Source organism: Xiphophorus maculatus, chromosome 18, assembly GCF_002775205.1.
Source record: "Xiphophorus maculatus strain JP 163 A chromosome 18, X_maculatus-5.0-male, whole genome shotgun sequence".
Taxonomy (NCBI): domain Eukaryota; kingdom Metazoa; phylum Chordata; class Actinopteri; order Cyprinodontiformes; family Poeciliidae; genus Xiphophorus; species Xiphophorus maculatus.
Window position 1 is genome coordinate 10,017,846 of NC_036460.1, and position 22,018 is coordinate 10,039,863.

General features: G+C 38.3%; 1 protein-coding gene across 3 annotated transcripts in view; it reads right to left on the reverse strand.

Annotated features, from left to right (window-relative positions):
• Positions 1–12,706: 12,706 nt before the first annotated feature.
• epha4 (EPH receptor A4) overlaps positions 12,707–22,018 on the reverse strand; it is a 68,928-nt gene continuing 59,616 nt past the window's right edge. For all 3 annotated transcript variants that reach the window (XM_023350914.1, XM_023350913.1, XM_005805879.3), the window contains exons 15-18: positions 21,631–21,827; positions 19,261–19,419; positions 17,429–18,621; positions 12,707–14,251 (exon numbers count right to left, since the gene is read on the reverse strand). In XM_023350914.1, coding sequence (XP_023206682.1) covers positions 18,507–18,621; positions 19,261–19,419; positions 21,631–21,827 — 471 coding nt within the window. In that variant the 3' untranslated portion in view covers positions 12,707–14,251; positions 17,429–18,506. The remainder of the gene's footprint in view (positions 14,252–17,428; positions 18,622–19,260; positions 19,420–21,630; positions 21,828–22,018) is intronic.

A 22,018-nucleotide genomic window follows, 5' to 3' on the forward strand; every position in this document is an offset into this window, starting at 1 on the left:
AGTTTCATTTTAACAGTTTGATAACATATGATTGTCTTTCAGTGCTATTTTCAAACCGACACAGACCTTTTTCAGGGGTAAAATCTTGTATTATCTGTTGAACCAGAAGGCTTTTGTGCCCCTCAACAAGACCTGGAAAAAAAGTAATACATCTATTTTAAAATGAACTGGATTCTTCAAGTTTCCTTCAGTCTTTCTCCCTTTAGTCTCTTTTTTTCCCCCGTGGATACGTTAATCTCCTCTCAAACTACCCCCGCAGACACTTCATTTAGGCTAGAGATAGAGTAAGGAGAAGCAGGGGCGGCGGTGAGAGAACCCAGGGATGTCTGTGAGAAAAACTGATGCTGTTTTAAAAAAAGACATCCGATCTCTCACGTCCATATGGGTTTACAGCGTGTATCTTGCTTGAGAAAATTCTTGCTTAATTCCAGTCAAACGTTTTCAGACAAATCTTTGAGGCTGGAAAATTGAAGTGCTTGGTGAAGAAGCATGTCATCGTTCGAATGAGGTGCAAACCTGAAAACCAACAGAACATCTGTCACCGGGTTGGATGTGTCTCTCAGCTACACAGGAGTCCTGACTTGAAACAGAGCGGAGTGGAAAAATTAAAAATATTTCACAATACTGAGAGACTCTATTCTTTCTAAGCGTGTCTTATCTTTGTGTTGTCACTGACATGTGCTGCAGGAACAAATTGTGCAAGGAACGATCCAAAAAGTTGAGTAAGTGTCTTTATCCAGTTGGGTTTGGACATGTCTTTGTCCACATCTGGCGAAAGTAAAACAGCAACTGAGACATTGTTTTTAAGTCTGAGGTTTTTCCATCACTTTGTCTCTCCTGCACACAGTACACACTTCTTTAACCCAATATCTAGTTTCTACAAGGGCTTTAAGGGCAAACTTAGCCTTCATATTTCACTGCTGAGCTGCTTCCTTCATTATGGTAATATCACAAATCCTCACGAGACAGAGCGTGGCTGTTGGACGACAAGGAAATTTAAGTTAGTGGACCTATGTGGTTTGTTAGGAAAGGTTTCCTGACCCAATTTAATTGCCGTTTAATGAGAGGAAAGACTGGTTTCCATGGTGAATGTCTAACCTTAAGTTCCCTAGATGGATCCATTGACCTGCACTAATGATAGTAAAAATATACCAATTATAGTTATAAATGGGTACAGGATACAGAGCTGAGTGGAAAATAAAGGTTAGCGACCTGATCCAAAATTTAAATCTCTGGAGAATAGTGCATTTCAGTGGATTTCATGCTGCATTACTGTCACTTGGAATGATAAGTGACTTTAAATGTGCAGGTACATTAAAGCTTGTTTCCTTTTGACTCTTCTTCTTGTTTTAACTAATTCTTGTTTATAGCTACTAAATGGACAGTTCGATTAGTGTCAGGGGTTCAAAAAGAGCTAGCAATCTAACCAGTGAACCAAAGCATGATCTATTTCATCCAGTTAGCCTTCCAGTAATCTTATTATGATACAAGCCTGTCTCCATCAGGACCTGCTCAGTTGTCTTACATTGAAATAAAAAAAAAGTCCTAAATGTAACAATTTCTCCAACATGTATGGTAAAAATACATGTTGTGTTTGTAGGCCAAAGAGAACTGAAGAAGAATCTCAAAAGTTGAGCTTATATATTGCATGTCAGATGTTTATAATCACTGGATAAGAGCATGAATCTCATTTTGATTTTGGGCTTTATTAATTAAAGCATTTCAAATCCCAGGGTGGACTGTACAACAAATAACTTCAATAATTTTTAATTTGATGCATGAGGTTTTAATAAGTCATATTTAATTTCTGTTATCCAGACATAATAAAAATGTAAACAAGACCCTAGAATTGATTTTGATTGCAACACTAGCGGAACAAGTCAGCATCGGGCAGGGGGGCGGGGCTAAAGACCGGGCCCTATACCCAAATAATAAAGCTCATGATAATTTAACTTTACAACATAGATGTGCCTGCAACAGTGGATTTTACAAGTTCCACCACCACTTGTAAAACTGTTCTATCTAGTTTGAAATCTGCTGCCAAGTGACTGGTGATGATGTTGGTGGACGGCTGGTGACAAGCTTTACCCAGAATACACTTGGAGACAATATGGACGATCCACTTGTAATTTTGTGTGTCATTGCAAGTGGGTCATGGGTCATGTAGCACAATGTTTTATTTAATATTTTACACCCACTATGTCACTAAAATCAGTCGATCTTGTAACCATGAGTCAACAATGACTGGAGCAACCTACTATATAATCTACTGGGGCATCAGTTTACTGGTTACTCCTTGAAAAAGTAACTCAGTTAGATTACTGACTACTTGATTTGGAAAGTATCTAAGTTACATTAAAAGTAACTTTTTTAGTTACTTTCAGCAGCTGCTAACAACAACGCTGTGAAAATTACATTGATCTTTGCCAATACTTAATTGTAAGCTATTTTATAATGGTAACATCAACAATGTGTCTCCACCTATAAGGTTGAACTGAAGGGGAGATTTTTTTAATGGTTACAGTACAAAAAAAAAAACGTTAGTAATTTGTGCATGTTTTTGTGTGGTCCACTATTGTCTGGAAAACTCTAAGAAGGATTTTGAGCAAATGAGCAACTTCACATTCAAAAACGAGCCCAAAAAGCGCAACCCGCGACTCATTAAATTTGCTAGCGACTTTAAAATAATAATAATTTTTAAAAAAAAGCCCACAGCCGCTTATAATAATCGGACTTGGCGACAGAAACTCAAAGTAGTTCCTGTTTTTCTACCAACAAAATGCGCATCTCCCTTTTCCCTCAGTTGCGTGATGTAACGTAACGCGTTACTGACATCACTGCAGGAGCGGGCCCGTCTTCTCCAACTTTCATCAGACGTGATAAAGGGTTGGATCCTTGAAGTTTTTGCCTCCCATCTGGCACCCCTAGCCCCCTAATGCTTCGCCCCTAGATTGCAGCTCAACCAAACTCTTTGTCAGAAAGAGTTTTTGTCAACTCTTTCTGACAAAGCTAGTGATGTTAATTTAGAACGTTAATTATTACTGCTTTACTGCTTTATGCTTTCCAATATTTGGAAAGCATAAAGCAGGGTAATAATTAATTTGGAACACTAAGGTCCAATTAACCAAATAATATCTAGTGTGCATCTGTATTTCTACCTGTATGTACATATTATTTTTATCCTGTGGGGATTATAGAAAGTCCACAATCTGAACTGCAATGTTGTAATTGTTTGTAAGACTCACAGAATATGTTTCCTGTATCATCATTCCACCCAGCAAAAATAACACCTAAATCAATAAAAAAAAAAGTATATGCAAACTTCGGATTTTCGCTGCGCTCACAGAAATGCAACAACTCTCACCTTCTCTTCTCTTTTCCAAACTACTTAAAAGGTCTTGCTATTTTAAACTTTTATAGCCACAAGCACATTTTCTCACAAACGTACACAAACACTGCGCCTCTTTCCAGCACATTTATTTGTACGAAGTCTCCTGGGCTGATAACACACACACCCAAACACACGCACACATACCAACACAGACAGGCCGCAGCCAACTGGCCAGCCAGCCTTAGTTGTTTTAGGACTCAGGAGTCTAGTTAGCTAAAGCTAGCATCAATCATTTAGCTGGTGGAGAGCTGCTCAGTCGATGGGGTCGTCTGTGGGTGAGGAACTCAGCCCAGCTCCACCATTCCTCACACCAAGGGGGGCTTCGGGAGCCAGGACCGTGGGGGCCCAAGTTCAGAGAGTGGATGATGTCTTAAATACGACGCTAGGTCACTGAGACCAGAGGAGAGAAAATGTTTTTAAAAATATGCAAGCAAGTAACAGCCTCGCTTACTAGAAGTTCTCACTGGATGCTCATTATTCACAACTCATTTTAACTGTGTGAAGAACACAAGCTGTTATTTGTAGTGTCTGAAAACCATACGCCTTCCTCACATCCCCATATTCAATCTCTGGTTTGGCTGATTTGTCTTAATTTAGCAAGGCTTTAATGTTCTACCTGCTTTTGACCTTTTTTGGGATCACTGAGGGACTTCAGCCATTCCCAGCATGCAAGTAACTCTTTGGTTCTCCATACTGTACTTGAGGGCGATATGGGAATTAATGCATTACAACTTGTTCTGCACTGGGAAAGCAGTTTGAGTGTTGAGAACCAAAACGCAAGCTGCATAAAAATACTGAACCACCTTTTATTTCTCTCTGCTTTAAAGAGGCCATTATGCCACTTTTTCTTTAGGAAGATAATTCCCAAAGTGTTTTTTCTTTCTGGCTAAAACCTTGATGTATGCATGAACTAAAAGAATGACTTAAGAACTTGTGGTTGTATGACTCCATAGAATAATGTCTACCAGCTGTGGGATGGTTAAAGTTCTTTTGGTTTGATCATATTTGTTCACATTTTTGTAACAGCAGAGGCGTCATACAAAGTTTTTAGAAACAATTCTGTGAAAGTTACGTGTTTTTATTTATATATTATTAGGAAAAATCAACTGATATTCAATGGTTTAAATAATGGGTAGGTACAAAATGGAAATATGAAATGGGCAAATTGACCTGGAGACCTTTGTTCATTTTCATTGGTCTTTGTTGATTTGCTTTGTTTAATCTTGTATCTTAAACGGCTCAATATTTTATGTTATTGCTTGAACACCAGTATTCCAGTCTCCCAAACTTTTGCATAGCTGTTTACCCCTGCAATAATTTGTACCCCCATTTTGTATCAAAGCATTGGCATTTTGTTCATCCGTTCTATAAGCAAACATCTAGAACCAATGTTCTTTACAACTTAAAATGATTAAAATTTTATGGCATATTGTTTTCAGAGGATTTTTATTACAGTTGATTTAATAAACCATATTCCATAATTTTGGTTCTGATCCTAGTGTTGCTCAGCCAACTCTTAAGAAGTATAACTGATATTACCTCAAAAACAACCACTGATCAAAACAAAGTAAGTCTAAGCAACTTACTTCTGGCACATATTTACTGTAACAGTTTACTTAAAGTAGATTATAAGAAAATGACTTTACATTATTAGTTGCCAAAGCAGGTATGAAATTCCCCAGGATTAGTATAGTATTATGTGATTAAAATCTCCCCCTGTAACTGTTTCCATGTCCTACTCAAAAACCTCATAAAACAACTTAAGCTCAATTTGTTGAAGGTCCAAAATGACCAGTACTCAAACAATATTTCTTTAGTCCGTCAAATTGTTATGACTTGCAAGTTTTAACTGAAGGATTTTGCACTATGTTTTTGGATAGCTTCATGGAATCACTATGATCCTGCTATATACAGTGGTCATAAAAAGTCTGTAATATGTTCAATGTTTTATGACCCAATAAAACCAAAGCAAATCTTGAGTCTGGATGGTATTTGTTTTGGCCAACGAGTTGAAGTTGTAATCCATTCGCAACGTGAAATGTAAAACCACATTATCTTTCTTTATAAACCCTCATATCTCATTTTAGCAAACAACTCTGAGACATGGAGGAATACTTTTGTTGAAAGGCGCTAAGCTTTGACATACTGCACTTTTCCAGTTTTGATCTTATCTCACAATGTTGTACTACAATCCCCCCCTTTATGGCCGCTATTTTAATTCCTTTCTCCAACTTGCTGAAAAATGGGGATTAAAACTGTAAGGAATGAACCCTTAGCAGTGTATGCGCGTGGGGGTGAGTGTGTGTGTGTGGAGGGGTGTATTTGATACACTGTAAAGACCATTTTCCCAACAAATACTACTTTATGAGGACCCACTGCATCTTGTAGGGCCAAACCCCGGACCCTGTTAGAAGACGTGCTGTGCATTAGTTAGGCAAAAATTTATGGAAGTCCTTGTGAAGATAGAGAGACATACTTTAATGTACGTGTGTGTGGGGGGGGGTGCACGCATGCATTGGGTGCACACCTGTGAGCTCTGATGTAAATCTGATTGATGTCATCAGTCCAAAGGCCAAAGCCGTGGCGGACAGAGAAAACCCCTGAGCCTGACTCTCGATGGCATTACCCAGCTTTTTGTCTCCTTTTATCTACTCTCCTTTTTCTCACCAGAGATCAAACCAGCGGATGATGGATAGCTGTTATGTCACAATGTGTCTTTTTTCCCCCCCTCAATGTCGTTCACCCAATCATTTTCTCATATTACTTTTCAGTGTCAACTTTCTAAATTAAATAAAGAAAAAAAAAAGTCTTTGGAGGCAAAAGATTTGAACTGAATAACCTGACTATCTCAAAAGTTCTCCAATAGTTTTTTTTTACTTCTATTTTTCAATTTTCTGCCTTTGTCTTTCCATATATACATAGCTGTCTGTCCATTTCAGTCTTTCAGATAGTTCTCACTCTGATAACTAGGTTTCTGCTGGAGCTGATAGCCTGCTGAACCTTCATCAGGCTCCCATCCAGACCCTGTGGAGGGGGCCAGGAGAAAGAGGGGAGGAAGGGCTGTTTTGATTAACCTTCTCCTTTCTTGCAAGAATAGAGGCAAAATCCTCATAACCCCCAACACTCTGAGATCTGGTGGAAGGAAAACGTGTTTTGCTTTTGAGATTAGCATGTTTGATTGTGCTGATTTGGTTCTGTTCAGCGTGCGTATGCGCTTTGAGAAAAGTCAAAGGTTAGTCTATCAGGTGGGACCAGCAGTGTGGCCAGTTGTTCAGGATAAGAAGATCGAGTGGTCAAGTAGGCGTCCTTCGGTTGGGTTCATTTGAGAACAGACCACCCAGCAGCTCCAGTTGGTCTAGAGGAGAGATTAGTGTGGTTAGGTTGATAAAGCTCCACGTTCTCCCAGGAGACCAACAATCAGACAGGGTCCTGATTCTGGAGCGACAGAAGGTCTCCTACACAAATCAGGTGGTGAAAGTTACAAAATCCGTTCACCCCGAGGCTCTTCTTGCTATTGATTTGGTGTCTATTGACTTAAATCAACTCTAACTCCTTGGTTGTCCAGGTTTGCTGCAGCTGTTAATTTGAAAATAATAAAATATTTTCTGTAAACACTGATGACACTGATGCATATTATCAATCTAAAAATAGTTTAGCTTCACTGTTTATACTGAAAATGAACACTTTTTTAAAAAACATTTTTTAATCAGAAAAAATAATCAAAACATTTAAAAAAATAATCAAAACATTTTAAGATCTGGATCATCACATCCAGCATACGAGGTGACACAAAACAATGTTATGTTTATGAGAATGAGATTTCAGAAATTGGAATAGCTACTTGAATAATTTGTCCCAGCAGACTAACTAGGTTTAACCGTTCCATTAAAACTGTAAAGTGCTAAAATTAACTACTTTTGCATCACTTTTTTGGGATGCTTTTATTGTATAGTAGTTGAAGAAATCAAATCTGATATACGCTGAATCCAGACAGTTCAGGTAGTTATAGAGCTAAACTAGCAACCACTAAGACAAAGCTACTTTATGGTGGATAATATCTGGGGAGATCCAAACACAGTGTTCTGAATTTTTATTGAATTGAACAATACTATTTGTTTTTCTCTTTCTCTTAGTTCTCTATTTCACTTTGCATACTTTCCATTAATTTCATTTTAATTATGTCAGAGTGTTTGGTGGGTACATGGTGAGTATCTAAGAGAGGTTTCAAGTTAGACCTACTGTTCTGTCAGGTTTTACTCTTGTTTTTTATTTCAAGCATGCTTCACTTCCTTATTCCTTTGCTTTGGGCCTATCCTCTCAGGTGCTACACATTGTCAATCAAAGGTCCTCCGAGGTCACATACTAGGCCATCTCTAATGGAGGCCCCCAAATCAATATTCTGAGGCATTTTACAGGTCAGGTTATTTTTTTGGTTGTTTGCAATTTTCTTTCACCCTTTTATTTTTCAAATGAACATCACATCAACTTTTTTTTTCTCCTCAAAAAAAAAAAAAAAAAACACCCCATATTACCGCTTTTTTTAAGAAAAGACACTTTTTGTGATTAACACTGGGGGGCTGGATTAGAGATTTTAATACTGGATGGATTTAAGGATGCACTCAATAATGACAACACAAAAGACAAAATAAGTGTGAAGGGTTGCGCCCCATTGAGTGGCTTAGAGGTCCAACAGAGAGGGTTTTATCTGAAATCAGGAAATTTAATTATGAAACAAAGTGACCTAGTCAAAAAGATTGAAGTGACAGTCCTGAGAGGCAGGAGTTAAGCCTGTTTTCAGAGCAAGCACTTCACCTTACGGTTTCTTAATTAAATTGTCTGACAAAACCATTGAGCTTCCAAGCAGTGTGGGTGTAATCGGGTTTGATTGTTTGCTTTCACTTGACGATGGAGTCGGACCCCTAAAAAGAAATTACTTTAGGGGGACCTGTGATAACTCTTTGCATTAAATTTTAGTGCTCAAGACAAAGGTGTCTTGAGCACCTTTGTCAAGCTGCTTCCATCACATACCAACAATGTGATGGAAGAGTTCCTTCCATCACATTGTTGGTATGGTGTGGTCATTTTATGAACTGCAGTGTAATTTTTGTGCTAACCACACTGTAGAGTAATAGCCAAAAGGTTTCACTTTGGTTTAATCAGAGCATGCAGATTTTCCTACTTGATTTTAGGAAACTTTAATTGCCTTTTGGAAGTCTCAAATGATTTTGTCTTTTGCCTTTTCCTCAATTTTGGAGGTAGGATAAGTTCTTGATAATGTCATGGAAAGTCATGGATATTCTTTTGTACTCTTGCACTAAAGTTTTAACAATGAGAGCTCTCTGATAATTTGGAAACTCTCTGTGGTCGGTAATTTGAGATACAAGTAGGAAAATGTGAAGAAAAGCTAATGGTGAAACAAAACTTTCTCTACTTGGAGTGATGAAAAGTGTGTACTGCCTGGTATTAAACACAGGTTTGTAGCCAGATTCCACACCTATGCATCCATAGTATTTTAGTTTGTTACTTTTTATTTTTGCTGCACAAATATGTCAATATTATTCCCAGTTAGGCTTTACAGCTAGCAGGTCACATTACAAATCAAAAAGTTTGGAAAAAATCTTATTTTCTTTCTTTATAAGTGACAAATTTCACTATACAAAGGTGTGTACACCCAATGTCCACTGTCTACTGAGAGGACAGGAAAAAAGAAAAACCTGAAAGAAAGGATATAGTTCAGATTTGCATTATTGTGATTCCTTGAGAAACGTTATCAAATGGAGAAAACAGATCATTTATCAATACTGGTTTTCTTAGATCAAGTCTTGTTGTTTTCTACTACTGCTCATGAGCTGGTTTGCAAATTTTTATAACCTGCTGTGTGTTCTGCAGCACCCCAGTGAATGAGTGTTATTATCAGCATTAGTGTGGACAATGAGCTTTGGGCTGCACAGGGACATACTGTGAGAGTCATGGTGATCCGCAGTGGATGGCTAAGGTAGGCGTAAAATACAATTGCAAAGTCCTTTGTGAGTTATTTTCTATAATTGCTTTATTATTTACCACAATTCTTCAGAAAATTCAGAATTTGAAGAACTAGATTGACCAAGAAAGCTGCATAAATGATAAAACATGCAAAGAGTAACAACTGGCCTCAGAGGTAAGGCAAAACAAATAAATTGTGGCTCAATATTAGTGTAAAGGTAAGTTACCAGCCAGTGAATTATGTCCCTGGAGTGTCCCTATGAGGATGTGAAAATGAAAGTAACTCCAGGCTGCAGGCCTCCTTCAAACAGAATTTGTAACATAATTCTGGCATGACGTAGAAATGACAGACGCTGTGGGTTTAAGATGATCAGATGCTGTAATCAGTGGAACTGCTGGCAAAAACTTCTTATACTGCCTGCCTCTGGACTGCATTTCTAATCAGTCAGCATTTCATTCAGAGCCTCCCTGTGTTTGGACTGAGTGAGTTTTAGTAGTGAACAAACCTAATAAAAAGAGAGATCTAGTTAAAAATTAAATGGTATGTCAGAGTTTTCATCATAAATTCAAAGCCTCTGTAATAAGTCTATTGTAAAACACAATGATGGGTTTGTTTTCCTCACCATCTGTGTTTTATACTTAACCAAGCCACATTGTCTGAATGAGGTTTTGGATGATACTGTTTGTGTGAGGAAATAAGCAGCATGCCAGCTGACTCACAGCCACCTGAACTTTTCTTTCACTTAGTTGACGTTAGATTTTTTCCAAGTACTGCAGCTAGCCAGGTTGTCCTGCACTTCTAAAATCGTTGGGTCTGGATTGTGTTTTCTTGCTCTCTCCCTGTTCTGGCATTTAAAAATGCACTTATCATTTTTCTTTGTGTAACTTATCCTTATTTTGTTCTCTTAACACATTTAACACATTTTCTAGTTCTGAACTATGTTTGTTTATCCCTTTAGCTTTATACATATAGGTATTTCAATGTACTGTATGTTTCTACAGGCTTTTTCATTCAGAGACTGATTTTTCTTTAAAGACATTCGTCTCTTCAAAATAGCATAAGCTCAATCAAAAGATGTGATTCAGGACTTTGGTCTATTCCAACATATGAAGATGATTGGACTTAAATCAGTTTATAGCCACTTTGGCTGTATTATTTGGGTTGTTGTCCTGTTGGAAGGCAAAACCCTATCCCAGTGTTAAGTCTTTTTTAGTCTCTAATGGGTTTTCTTCCAGGATTATCTTTATTCGATAATATCCTTACAGATTACATGTCCCTGCTGAAGAAAAGCCTCCCCATAGCTGCCATCAACATGTTACACTGCTGGGATGTTGTGTTCAGGGCCTTGTAGAGTCAGTTTCTTCAGAAGGCAATTGGACAATCTGGATTTTCTTTGGGGGTTTTAGAGTAAAGGGGGCTGAAAACCTTTTAGAGATTTTTATTTTAAGTCACCTTTGACACCCATATGACATTTCCCTTCCACTTAAGAGTTGTGTATTTTTTGTGTTGGTCTAACAGGGATCAGAAACCTTTACAATCCTCCGAGTCATTTTAACGTTTGGTTCAGATAAAAATCTACTTACAGCCACAAAACCAACCTGAATCTTTAAAACAAAATAATTTATAGCTGCAATACACACTATAAGAAATATTTTAAGTCTTTTAAATTGTAGCAAGCTGTTTTATTTTAGTTTTTAGGTTTAATACATTTTCCTGTGTGGAACATTCAATTTCTGTGGAAAATTAAGAGAAATAAATCACAGTTTGCAAACTTTTGCAAAAAACCTCCATTATTTCTGTCATTCTATTTGAAAATATTAAGCATACATACTTTTGAATAAAAAAAGAACGATTTTTTTTAATTGTGCGGAAACTTGATATGGACACATGAGACACTCTTTAGAATAACATTAAGTAACTTTTCAGCTATAAATTTAATCATTCGCAATTTATCGAAATAAAAAAGGGTGTTCTCAGACAGAGGAAATTAATCAATCTCAGCCCGGCCAATCGTCTGTTTTACTTCCACGATAAGCTTGCCAGCAGTCTGCAGCAGAGGCATACTTTTCTTCTGAGGCAGATAGCCGTCTTCCTCTGCAACCTTCAGGGGTTTAATGCTTGTTAAAGCCTTTTCACTGCTGATGTCATAGAATGTAAAAAAAAAAAAAAACACAAACAACTTGGCTCAAGGTTTACATGAGCCCTGTCTAAAACCATCCTGTCCTCACCTCAAACTATCGGTCCTCCAAACTTAATTAAAGAGTCAAGACAATGAGAGTTTTATAGCTGCTGGAAATGAGAGCAAGAAGAATATGTTGTCCTGATTACACACAAGCACACGTGTTCTTTGTCAAGCGGCAAATGGCACAAGCAACAGCCTAAAGGCCTGACAGGAGTCGAGGGCCAATCTTTGAGACTTCCAGAGTTATGTTATCTCTGATCATGTGCTGTACTGAGCCTCAAGTTACCAACAAAGTGCCCATTTCTATCATTCTGAGAATCAATGTTTCTCTTTTCAGTTAAGTCAAGTAAGTGAGAAATCTTAAACAAAATAGATTGCTTGATGTGCTATTTTAATCCTTTTCCCTCTTACTAAATGGATTAATGTGACTCAGTGAAATACGGAGACAGGCTGGTGACTGGCTTAATGTTTAGCCTACTTGAGCAGAACTGGTCATTTGGACAGTCTTCAATGTGGACAATTTTACAGAGAAAAGAAGACTCAAATTCGGGTTATCTAGTGAGTCCCACCTGATCTAACCAAATGATCAGCCAACTTAACCTCAGTATCCCAAAAATTAAAACATTTGCAGATGTTATATGGCTGGAAGCGTAACAATGTCATTACGTCTGAGGCAAAAATTGTATAAATTAAGAATCCTACTAATATGAATATCGATCGCAGGTGGACTTGCTTTTCAGCAGTCCACAATGCCAACTTGACTTATACTAATCCCCGACTGCCAACCAATATATACGTAATGCTATATGTATGAGTATGAAAGTGTATTTCATACCACATTCAGTGTGAAAAAGTAGCTCTAAAGTACTTTGAATAGTTGGTATTGCCTGAAATGGAGTGTATAAATTCCAGATACACCTGTCTACTATAGGTAATGAAACATTTAGTGATAATACCTTAAAACTACCTCACTTAAAAGTGAAGTTCAAAAAATCCCAACTAGAAATGCCCTCCATGCTAACTGCTACATTGTAACATAACTTTCTAAAAACTAAAATTGTGTCTCTAGAGTTCTAGTCTCTCTAGTGTTTAGATGAAAATGTGTGAGGAACCGTAGGACGTGTGCAGAGAAAAGGCACAGAGTCAGTCACATAGTTTCTACTTTAATAGGAATGCACCTTGGCACCCCTTTTATTTACTTCACTTTAGGCTATTATTTTACAAACTAGATATAAAAGGACATAAATAAATGACATAAGTTACATGTACCTATAGCTCCTTAACCAAAAAACAAAAACAAAACAAAGAAATGATGTCCAAAAAAGAAAAAAAAATACAAAAAGGATCAAGAGGATGTTAGATCTACATGTCTAGATCATTATGGCATCGGAAGGCATACAATGACAAACATTAACCCTTGCGTTATGTTCATTTTTTTTTCTTTTTCTTTTTTTTAAACTTATCTGACATTTAAGTAAAGGAAAAAAGTATTTTACAGTACATTCTGGTTTCCTTCTCCTTCCAAGCATATCTTGCATATATCCAAGCAGGTCCATTTTCAAGAAATAACTCCCCAACCCGCCCAAAAAGGAAAACAATTAGAAAGGATTGCAGAGCTCTATTAAGGATGGAGGTGTTCTATTACTGTATATGAATTGTCTCTCAAGAGTTCAGAAACATTCATATGAGCATATAGTTTGTAGAGAAAAGGAAAAAAAATGAATATAGCCCATTGTGGTCAACCTGTAGCTTTATGATGTACTCCGGAAAATTAAACAAAAAATCCTCTTTAGACATACCCCACTCCCTCGCCCTCTGATCCTTTGTTCTGTCCAGGTGCGCAATTTTTGACCGCGCCCATTCTCACATCCAGAAAGTGTTTCCTCCATGATTCATAACGAGCACGGAGAGTCCAAACTCCAATATGCTTTTGTATGCACTGGAGACGTTTAGTGTCTCGGTTGTGTCTCTACGCGTCCAACTGCGTGCCGCTCCAAATGGGTTTCACACCAGAAAAGCTGTTCATTAAATGCTGTTGCTGAGGAAAGCATACATGACATGAGCAACACACCTTATGTTCTCTCTTTTTTTTTTTTTTACAGAAGACACAAAAAGAAAAAAATATAGTCCAGGCTTTTTCATTTTTTTAATATCAAAAACTATACAGCTCTGTTATCTCCTCCCTTCTCAACAGTGGCATGAAAACAGACACAATTACAAATGTCCATCAGAGAACACACACACACACACACGCACACAAACACACACACACACATATCTCATTCTCACAGTCAAATTAAACCCTATTTACTCTACATGCAAAGAGAACAAAAAAAAAATCACAATTGAAGTGAATTTAAAAAGTATTTTATCCACCAAAGCAGGTTTTCTCTGTTATATTACATTCTTCTTGTTGTTGTTTTTTTTTAAGCTGTTAAATTCATTCATAGCAACTCCAACTCATCGCCGGATGGCCACAGCCCCAGGGATGGCAACACTGTCAAGCCGAGATGCTGCTACGGTGAATATCCCAGGCGTGTGTGAACTGATTTGTCTTCTCATTGGTGGAGGAGACGCCCCGAAAGGAGAGGCTGAGAAGGAAGCAGGACGACGAGGAAGAAGAAGGAAGAGCGGCAAAAAAAATCCACTCGTGGCAAACGAGGCCAAGATTCCCATTATTGATGGACGGCAGCATCTGGGGAGAAAGAGAGAGGAAAGTTCTGAGAAGCTGCATCAGTCACGGCGGTTTTCAATGTAAACTGTTTCTACTCTGCATCTAATTCCAACCAACCATGCTGTTCTGCAGCTCGACGGCACATTGGACTCCCTGGCCAGAAAGTCCAGTGTCAGAGTGCCAGGCAGAGATAATGCAAAGTGTATGTGTGTGATATTCAATATGCGTCCTTGATTTATTGGCACAAATCAAAAGCACACAAATAGGCAGCTTTACAGCATCTGTGTTTGATAACTTTGAGCCGGTGCTGTTGGAGCAGGATATATTGGCAAGCTGTAATAACTCTTTTGTTCAGTCGTTAACAGTTTCTCATGAAGAAATTTGAAGAAATATGCATAGAGAAAAGTGAAGAAATAACTTAGTTAGCTAATAGCTGTTTAAGACACAAGCTTTTGTGATGATCCTTGAAACAAGAATCAAATTGAAAAACTTTATATCTGTGACGCAACGCTAGCAGATTAAGAAGATTCAAATCGTTGTTAAATTTGCAGCTGTTTTCTCAGCCAAATGAGGAGCATGTTGCTGCACTAAGGTGCTGTTGGTTCGCTAAGCTGCTACTCTGCAGATCAGTCCAAGTTCACCAAAAGTTACTGGTAAGCTTTTAGATTTTATCTGTTAGGATTTTATCCATCAACAACATGGAGCTGTGTGACGCAGATGTTAGAGCGAGTGCCCCGTCCTCTATGCCTTTGCTCTCTCTGCTCCCTTCCTGTCAGATTACGTTCAAATAAAGGCCACTGGTATTAAAAAAAGCTGTGGAACAACACTGAAGATAAGATAAGATAAATCTTTATTGTCATTGTCACAAGGACAACGAAATCGGTGCGTTCCTGTGCTTTTCTGTGTCTCGTCGTCGTTTGAGAATTTTCCTGGTGAACTCACAATCCGCTGAGCAGATGAAACGATGTGACGTGACAACTAACGTACAAACTTGTATGGTCCAGAAAATAGTGAGATACTAAACCGCAGACCATATTCATAATATTTAAAGTTTATATTGTTCTAAAATAAGCTAAAACAAACAGCTGCTTATCCAACTATTGCTTTCAGGATTTCTTCACAACTCTGCTCTAATATATTGAGGCTATGGATGGGCAATAAGGACTTTGATTAAAAATGTCTTGTTTTATTTATTGTGAAAATGATAAAAGTGACGACAAAGGGCTATTTGTGACTTCTCTGCAGTCTTATTTTTGGCAACTGTATGTCTGTGACTGCCACTCCCAGTTTTTAAAAAGGTTTCTATAGGATTTACCATTTACTTAAAGAAGTGGAATTTGTTTCACTAAAGTACAAACAGTAGCTGCATTTAAGCCCATTTTCAGACTACTTGATATTTATTGAGACTCTCATGAAACCACAAATAGTAAAAGTAACAATTGCAACAACAACTTCATCATTGGTATTTTCAAAATAACAAAAAAACAATCTTTTCACTAAATTTATAAATGATATGATAAATGCCCATATCCAGTTAGACCCAATATGGCTACTACAATTCACAGCATCTAACATTTAAAAAAATCCAGATCCCGGGTTTTATTTTTTTTAATGAAACTTTTCAGCACGGCTTGCTGAGTGGCAGGCTGAGAATTTTCTTTTCTTACGAAGGTGAATGTGGTGAAATTAGTAGCACCTATAACATATGGTGCTACATAATAATTATTAACCATAATAAATTTTTCTCTAACAATTTCTATTTTGCAATTTTTTCCATTTTGCAATGTTATTTGATTTCTACTTCACTTTTCTTGAATTTGGCCCAGGTCAAAGCATCTTTAAATATTAGCCAGTCAATAAAATTGCAAAGATTGGATACTTTTGGCAGATGTGCACTGATCACTGTTCTGCATGTCAGTAAAACAAGAATGTTAATATCTACAGTTACAGGAATAAATAAAACAATCGGAACAGGAATGTAATGTGTTAGTGATGGCCAGCCTATTTGGAATCAAACATTTCAATTTTAAAGCCCGTCTGAGTAAGGCTTTTTCCTTAATTAAAAAAAATCACTTATTTGCCCAGCATAAATATACAATATTTTAATGAAAAATCAATGGATTCAAATATTTATAGAAGAAGGATCTGTAAATTTTTGTAAATAAAAAATAAAAAAATCGAACAAATGTGAAACATGTGCATCTTTAAAGCAAAAGCATGCTGTTCCTTAAGATTTTATTTTAATGGGTTGATTTTTTTTCTATTCTTAATGTGTTCAGTCAGTTCTTTTAACAAAAACTCAATAGGAGTCCCTCATTTTGTCAAAAGGCTTGCAAATCGGCCAAGTTTGTTATCTGGTAAAAGTCTCCAGATGTTTGTGATTCCATTAGTAATAAAATGGCAGTATAAATAGCTAATAAATAAACAAAGACTTTACGTTGTAATTAACAATTTCCATTTTTAAAAAGTATAACAAAATCTCACTCTAATAGGGCAAAAATGCACATCTGCATCAAGTAAATTTCAAATGCTCACCATAGAGAATTGAAGCAAAGAGTGTCATTTTGGGGTAACAGTGGTGTTTTCATTAAAAAAAAATGTAAAAAAATCTCATATTGAGTTTTTATACACATCCAATAACACTGGAGCTCTGACTTGAGAAAGTGCTTATGGTGCTCAGTAGAGAATTAACTGGCTGTGTAAGCTAAATCTGTATTTCACCATCCTAATTAACTGAACTCATTAAAAAAATGCACATTTCTCAAGAGAGTACAGGCAAGAGGAGAAACTGTGACATCACTGATATTCACCAAAATACACCGAGACCGAAGCTGCACCTCGTGGTTGGATCTTTAAATTTTCCAAACCCTTTTCCAAAGCTCTGTTTGGCTGACTGGGTGTCAGCTGCTGATTAATTCTTCTCATTAAGATGCCAGAGGCAACAGGCCTGCAGACTGATCACAGAACAGTGCCTATTGATCTGCTCCGGTTGCCTGAGGTGGTGCAACCTGCGTGTTAATTAACACGGCTTCTGGAGCGCAGGGGCCAGTGTTGGGGAGGTCTGGGGGAGAGCTGGTGATTCTCACTTTGTAGCGACACATGCATGACATTAGAAACTCAACACCACAACAAAGGAAAGCCTAATTCAGTTTCTTTATGTGTTTGTTGGTTTGGGCAGCAGAATGGAAAAGTACTCACCTTAATGACAGCTTCAATAATCCTTCAATATTTTCTTGTTTTTCTTTTTTTCTTTTCTTTTTTTGTAGCTGATGATTGCGTTTCCATTTATATCCACATTGTCCTTTTGAGAGAAAGTAAAATCCATCATCTTGCCTCCGGTTTATGCAACCAATACAGGCGTTCCAAACAAGCGTCCATTCAGAGTGGTTACGAATAGTCTGTAGCTCCTGCAGTAACGGTGAGGTGAGGGCTTTGATTCCGATGGGAGACAAATGGAAGAATCCAAAGTGTGTGTTTATCGAAGGTGTAGGAGGGATTGTTTTTGGGAAGACGGGTGTGGGAAGTCTCCTTCGGAAGATCAAAGACATTCTCAGTAATGCCCAGCGGGCAGCAAAATCTGGCATTCTGGGAGAAAAACAAGGTCAGAAGAGAGGCAAGACCAAAAAAAAATCCTTGAAATAAGCTTTCACTGCACCAGCATTTCCCCAAAGACTGCAGTCCTCAACCTCTGAGATATTCACAGGTAGCATCCTCCACTTTCCAAGAGATATCAAACAGATCCAGCTGACGGAGAGAAAGAGAACAATGGTGGCCGGGGCAGCCTTTGAGTCCCGCAGAAACAAGTCATGTACTATAAACACAGTCACAGGAAATTCAAAAAGTCTGTTCCTTGGAGTATTCCAGAGGGAAAGTTCCAAGAGATAGCTGTTTGCCCAAGAGGAGGAAGAAATGTCAGATCCCAATACCGCCCTCCTTCCTTCCAGACCTTTAAAGGCACTCCAGATTGGCCTCTTGGAAGCACTTTTTCAGCCGCCCGCCCCGTGAATCCAAAAATGCTGCAGACAGAAGTGTTCCATTCTCCAAAACAACAAAAAGGGGAAGGTAAAGGTCAGATTTATGAAAAAGTGCCAGTTTAGACACCTTTTTTTCTTCATCAAGGTCTTGTTTTCTTTTAGATCCAATTTAAAGTGCGTTGATGAGGTAAACTATTTCTTCATAGTTTATTTGTCTCTTTTTTTATATTTAACTTTTTTTTATTATGTTTTCTTTCTTTTTTAAGAAAAAAATGTCTTTTTGATTCCTTTGCTTCCTCCTCTCAGACAGGAACCATTCTGCCTTGGATCTGTTGCATTTGGGACAGCATACTCTGGACGCTGGTCAGGATCTTGTTCTGATGCGCAGCAGAGGAGATGCCTATGCGTGCCATGTCCCTGAAAAAAACATAAGGAAAAAAAGTTTAGAACTCTAGAGGAAAAAAAAAAAAAAAATCTAGACGATGAATTTTACATCATGGGGATTGGCTAAACAGTTTCCCTGTATAAGTATTTTTTCTTACAAGCAAGCAAAACTTGTTCTGTGATCTTAGTGGTAGAAAAAAAGAGAAAAGATTAAAGACAAGAATGTGTTCAAATAGATGAATATAAAGCTATATGTTGGAACTATTGATGCTTCAGTTATTAAAAAACACTAACATATTTTAAATACACAGCAGAAAGAAATGTTTTAAATAGCCACCAATTAGCAGGCTATGTAGGAAGCAAAAAAAGATGCAGAATTTAACGTCTCCAGCTCGTGACATTGTTGTCATGTCTTCATGTATAAAAAACACACAGGTGTAGACATGAAGTGCATTATGGGGAACATCATGTTCTTTCATGTCTTAGAGGTGTGGATTATTTTTTCATCAACAAGTGTGATCATTGCTAAGGGATAGGTTTAAGGATTTTGCTAGCTATTTAAAGTCATAAAAACTTAAAAAGAAATTGCGAATTATTATTATGAATCAATTTTACTTCTTTTTTTCCAGTTTTTTCTTCCTTTTCTCTCTGTTACCACCCGTTTGTACTCACTCCTGTGTCATGTGGACCACAGCTTCCGGAGTGGTGTAGCCGGCTGCAGTGAAGTTGTCACTGTATCTCTCCATGCCAATGGCCTGCAGCCAGTCCTCCACTGTGCCCACTGCGGAGGATGCCTCAGGGCTCCCTGGCTCCAACAGGGTGGTGTTGGGCCTGAAGTGGGTGGAAGACAGAAAAAAAGACTATTTATTTTTGTCCTTTTTTATTTTAGTAAATACCACCATCTTCCACTCGAGCTCTGTTGTTATTATCTGTGTTGAAGTTTCTGCCTAAGTCATAAATCCAAACTATAACTTCTAAAGGAGTTTGCAAACTGACTTGAAACTTTGACTTGAAATATAAACGTACACATATTCCAGAGATGAAAACCAGTGACAAACAAAGACATCACAAACACGAGTCTCACATTTACCAGGAAACATTTTGATGATCCCTCAGAGTAAAATATTCAATTGACTGACGAGACAGTCCGCAGGCATGATGTTCTTTCCAGAAAATTAACTTAGTTTGAACTAAAATTTTATTGTAGCAACTTCATACTCCAAAACATTCTCCAAATCAATGTAAAAGGCTCATTGCCAGTTATGCCAAACACTTGATGGCGATCGTCGTGGCCAGTTATTAGGTTTAATTAGAGTCTCACACAGACCCAGTTTGGTTTGAGTAGCTTTTACCCCCTTAATAAAGAAAATGATCATTTGAAAACTGAAATTTTGATTTACTCAGGTTTTTTTTCTGACACTAAGCTTGTGTTGCCTAGCTGAAACATTTTAGTGTGCAAGAAACCAAAGAGAGAAGAAGTGTGTAAGGGGGAAATACTCCACAGCTCTGTCCAACATCAGTGCTACATGAAAAAATATCTCTCATTCTGCTGTATGATGAATATTACATCCTGTATGATGATGGAGAACTACCCACAGGCTGTGAAAATCACCACGCTACATTTCTCTTTAGCTGTTCTGCTTTGAGGGAAAGCGCACATCTGTCAGGGTCGCCTCTGGTTTGCGTCCCTGCCTTGTGGGTGCTACCAGAACGCAGGCCAAGTTCAACACCGTTCCCCCCTGATGTGACCGACACTGTTAGTTAATCCTTATTTTACACAAAACATGTAACCCCTTCACGAAGGTGCATTTTACAGCACAGCTGAGTCCCCGGCCACCTTCCCATATTCATCATCAAATCGCACACCCCTTCTTTTTTTTGCTGCTTCTCTCCTTTCTGTTGAAGCAGTCCTCTCAACCATGAAAAATCTACACGGAAGCAATGACTTATTCACTGTCGTCCCGCTCTGGTAACTTTCTCACCGTTCCATATTCTCTAAGCCTTTTTATGATCTTCTCTTCCATAAAAAAACGTATGCTGAGGTGAAGTAAGGTAATGTTGGACCCTTTAAGTCACCTCCACTCATTAGGTGGGAACAGAATGAGTCCGGAGATCCCTTTAAACCCACACACGCTTCTTGGTCCGTAACTGCAAAAGGCCTCAATTATAGGATCCAGCCCCGCTAATTATTCCACGAGGACTCCCTCCTAGCTCTCCCCTGGTCCCATTAGGTGACTGTGAGTCTGCGCAACCCGCTCGCGTGTGCTCACACACTCGTTAAAGTCAAACAGACTCCCGCTGCTCCGCGCCGAGTCTGTAAACACACACAGGTCATTCTTAACGCTTTTAGCTGCCGGAGAGTAATGGTGGCGGAGCTGCAGGGTCGTGTTTGTTTCTAACTCGCTGTTACATCGTAATTCTCCCCCCCTGTTAGAGCGACTGCATTCCTGAATGTACAGCGCCATTAACGCGAGTATGCAGAGAAATCCATTAGGGAGGGTATCTGTGCAGAAAACAGCCGCAAAATGCTGCTGGATAATGTTTAATGGTGATGTGAATAAAAAGCGTAGATGTGAGCGTGTGTCGGCGCGTGTGGCCAGATACTAACTACATAATATATTGTGAGTGCATTATGTGAGTTTAGTGGTTAGTACATAATTAATTACATATTTTAAACTCAAACAACTGTGTTTCCCCATTGTGTGGTTGATGTGCTGTCCATAAAATAAAGGCTTTTCATCAGTCTTCTTTGTGACAAAGCTCAAGCTCAGTCAGACTGGGTGGTGTGCAGTGTGTTTTATTTGTTGGACAGAAATCTCAAATTTGGCCCAGTTCTACCACAGCACTTTGTTCCTATTGTGTCCCTTGCATGGGTTGGTGCAAATTAAAAATGGGACTCCCATCTTGTCAATACCCTGCAGCTTTAAATCGGGTTCTCTTTTGATAATTTGTCTGCAAAGCTAAAACTTAAGTGTGCACAATCTTAACATCTGTAAAAATCGTCATCCCAGCATCACATTTTTTGTGGTCTCGCTCCGTCACCTGACTGCGGTCTCTCCCCCAGTCCTCTTCAGGGTGTTGGGGTTGCGGATAAGCTTATCCAGCATGTTGACGATCTGTCCGAACTTTGGCCGGTCAGCTCTCTCTCGTTGCCAGCAGTCCAGCATGAGCTGGTGGAGAGCCACAGGGCAGTCCATGGGTGGAGGCAGCCGATAGCCCTCATCAATAGCCTTGATCACCTAGCAAAACAGTAGATGGATGTTGATGTTAATTCCCAGGATTCTGGTAGTTTTTTTTTTTTAAAGGAAATGTAATTACTTGTAATCTACGTTTCCTTGAAAAAACTTTTGGTTTATGAGAAATTCAACTCTGTTTTATCATAAATGGAATATAAATGTCACAGAAACCAGGTCATGCTGCATGTTGTACA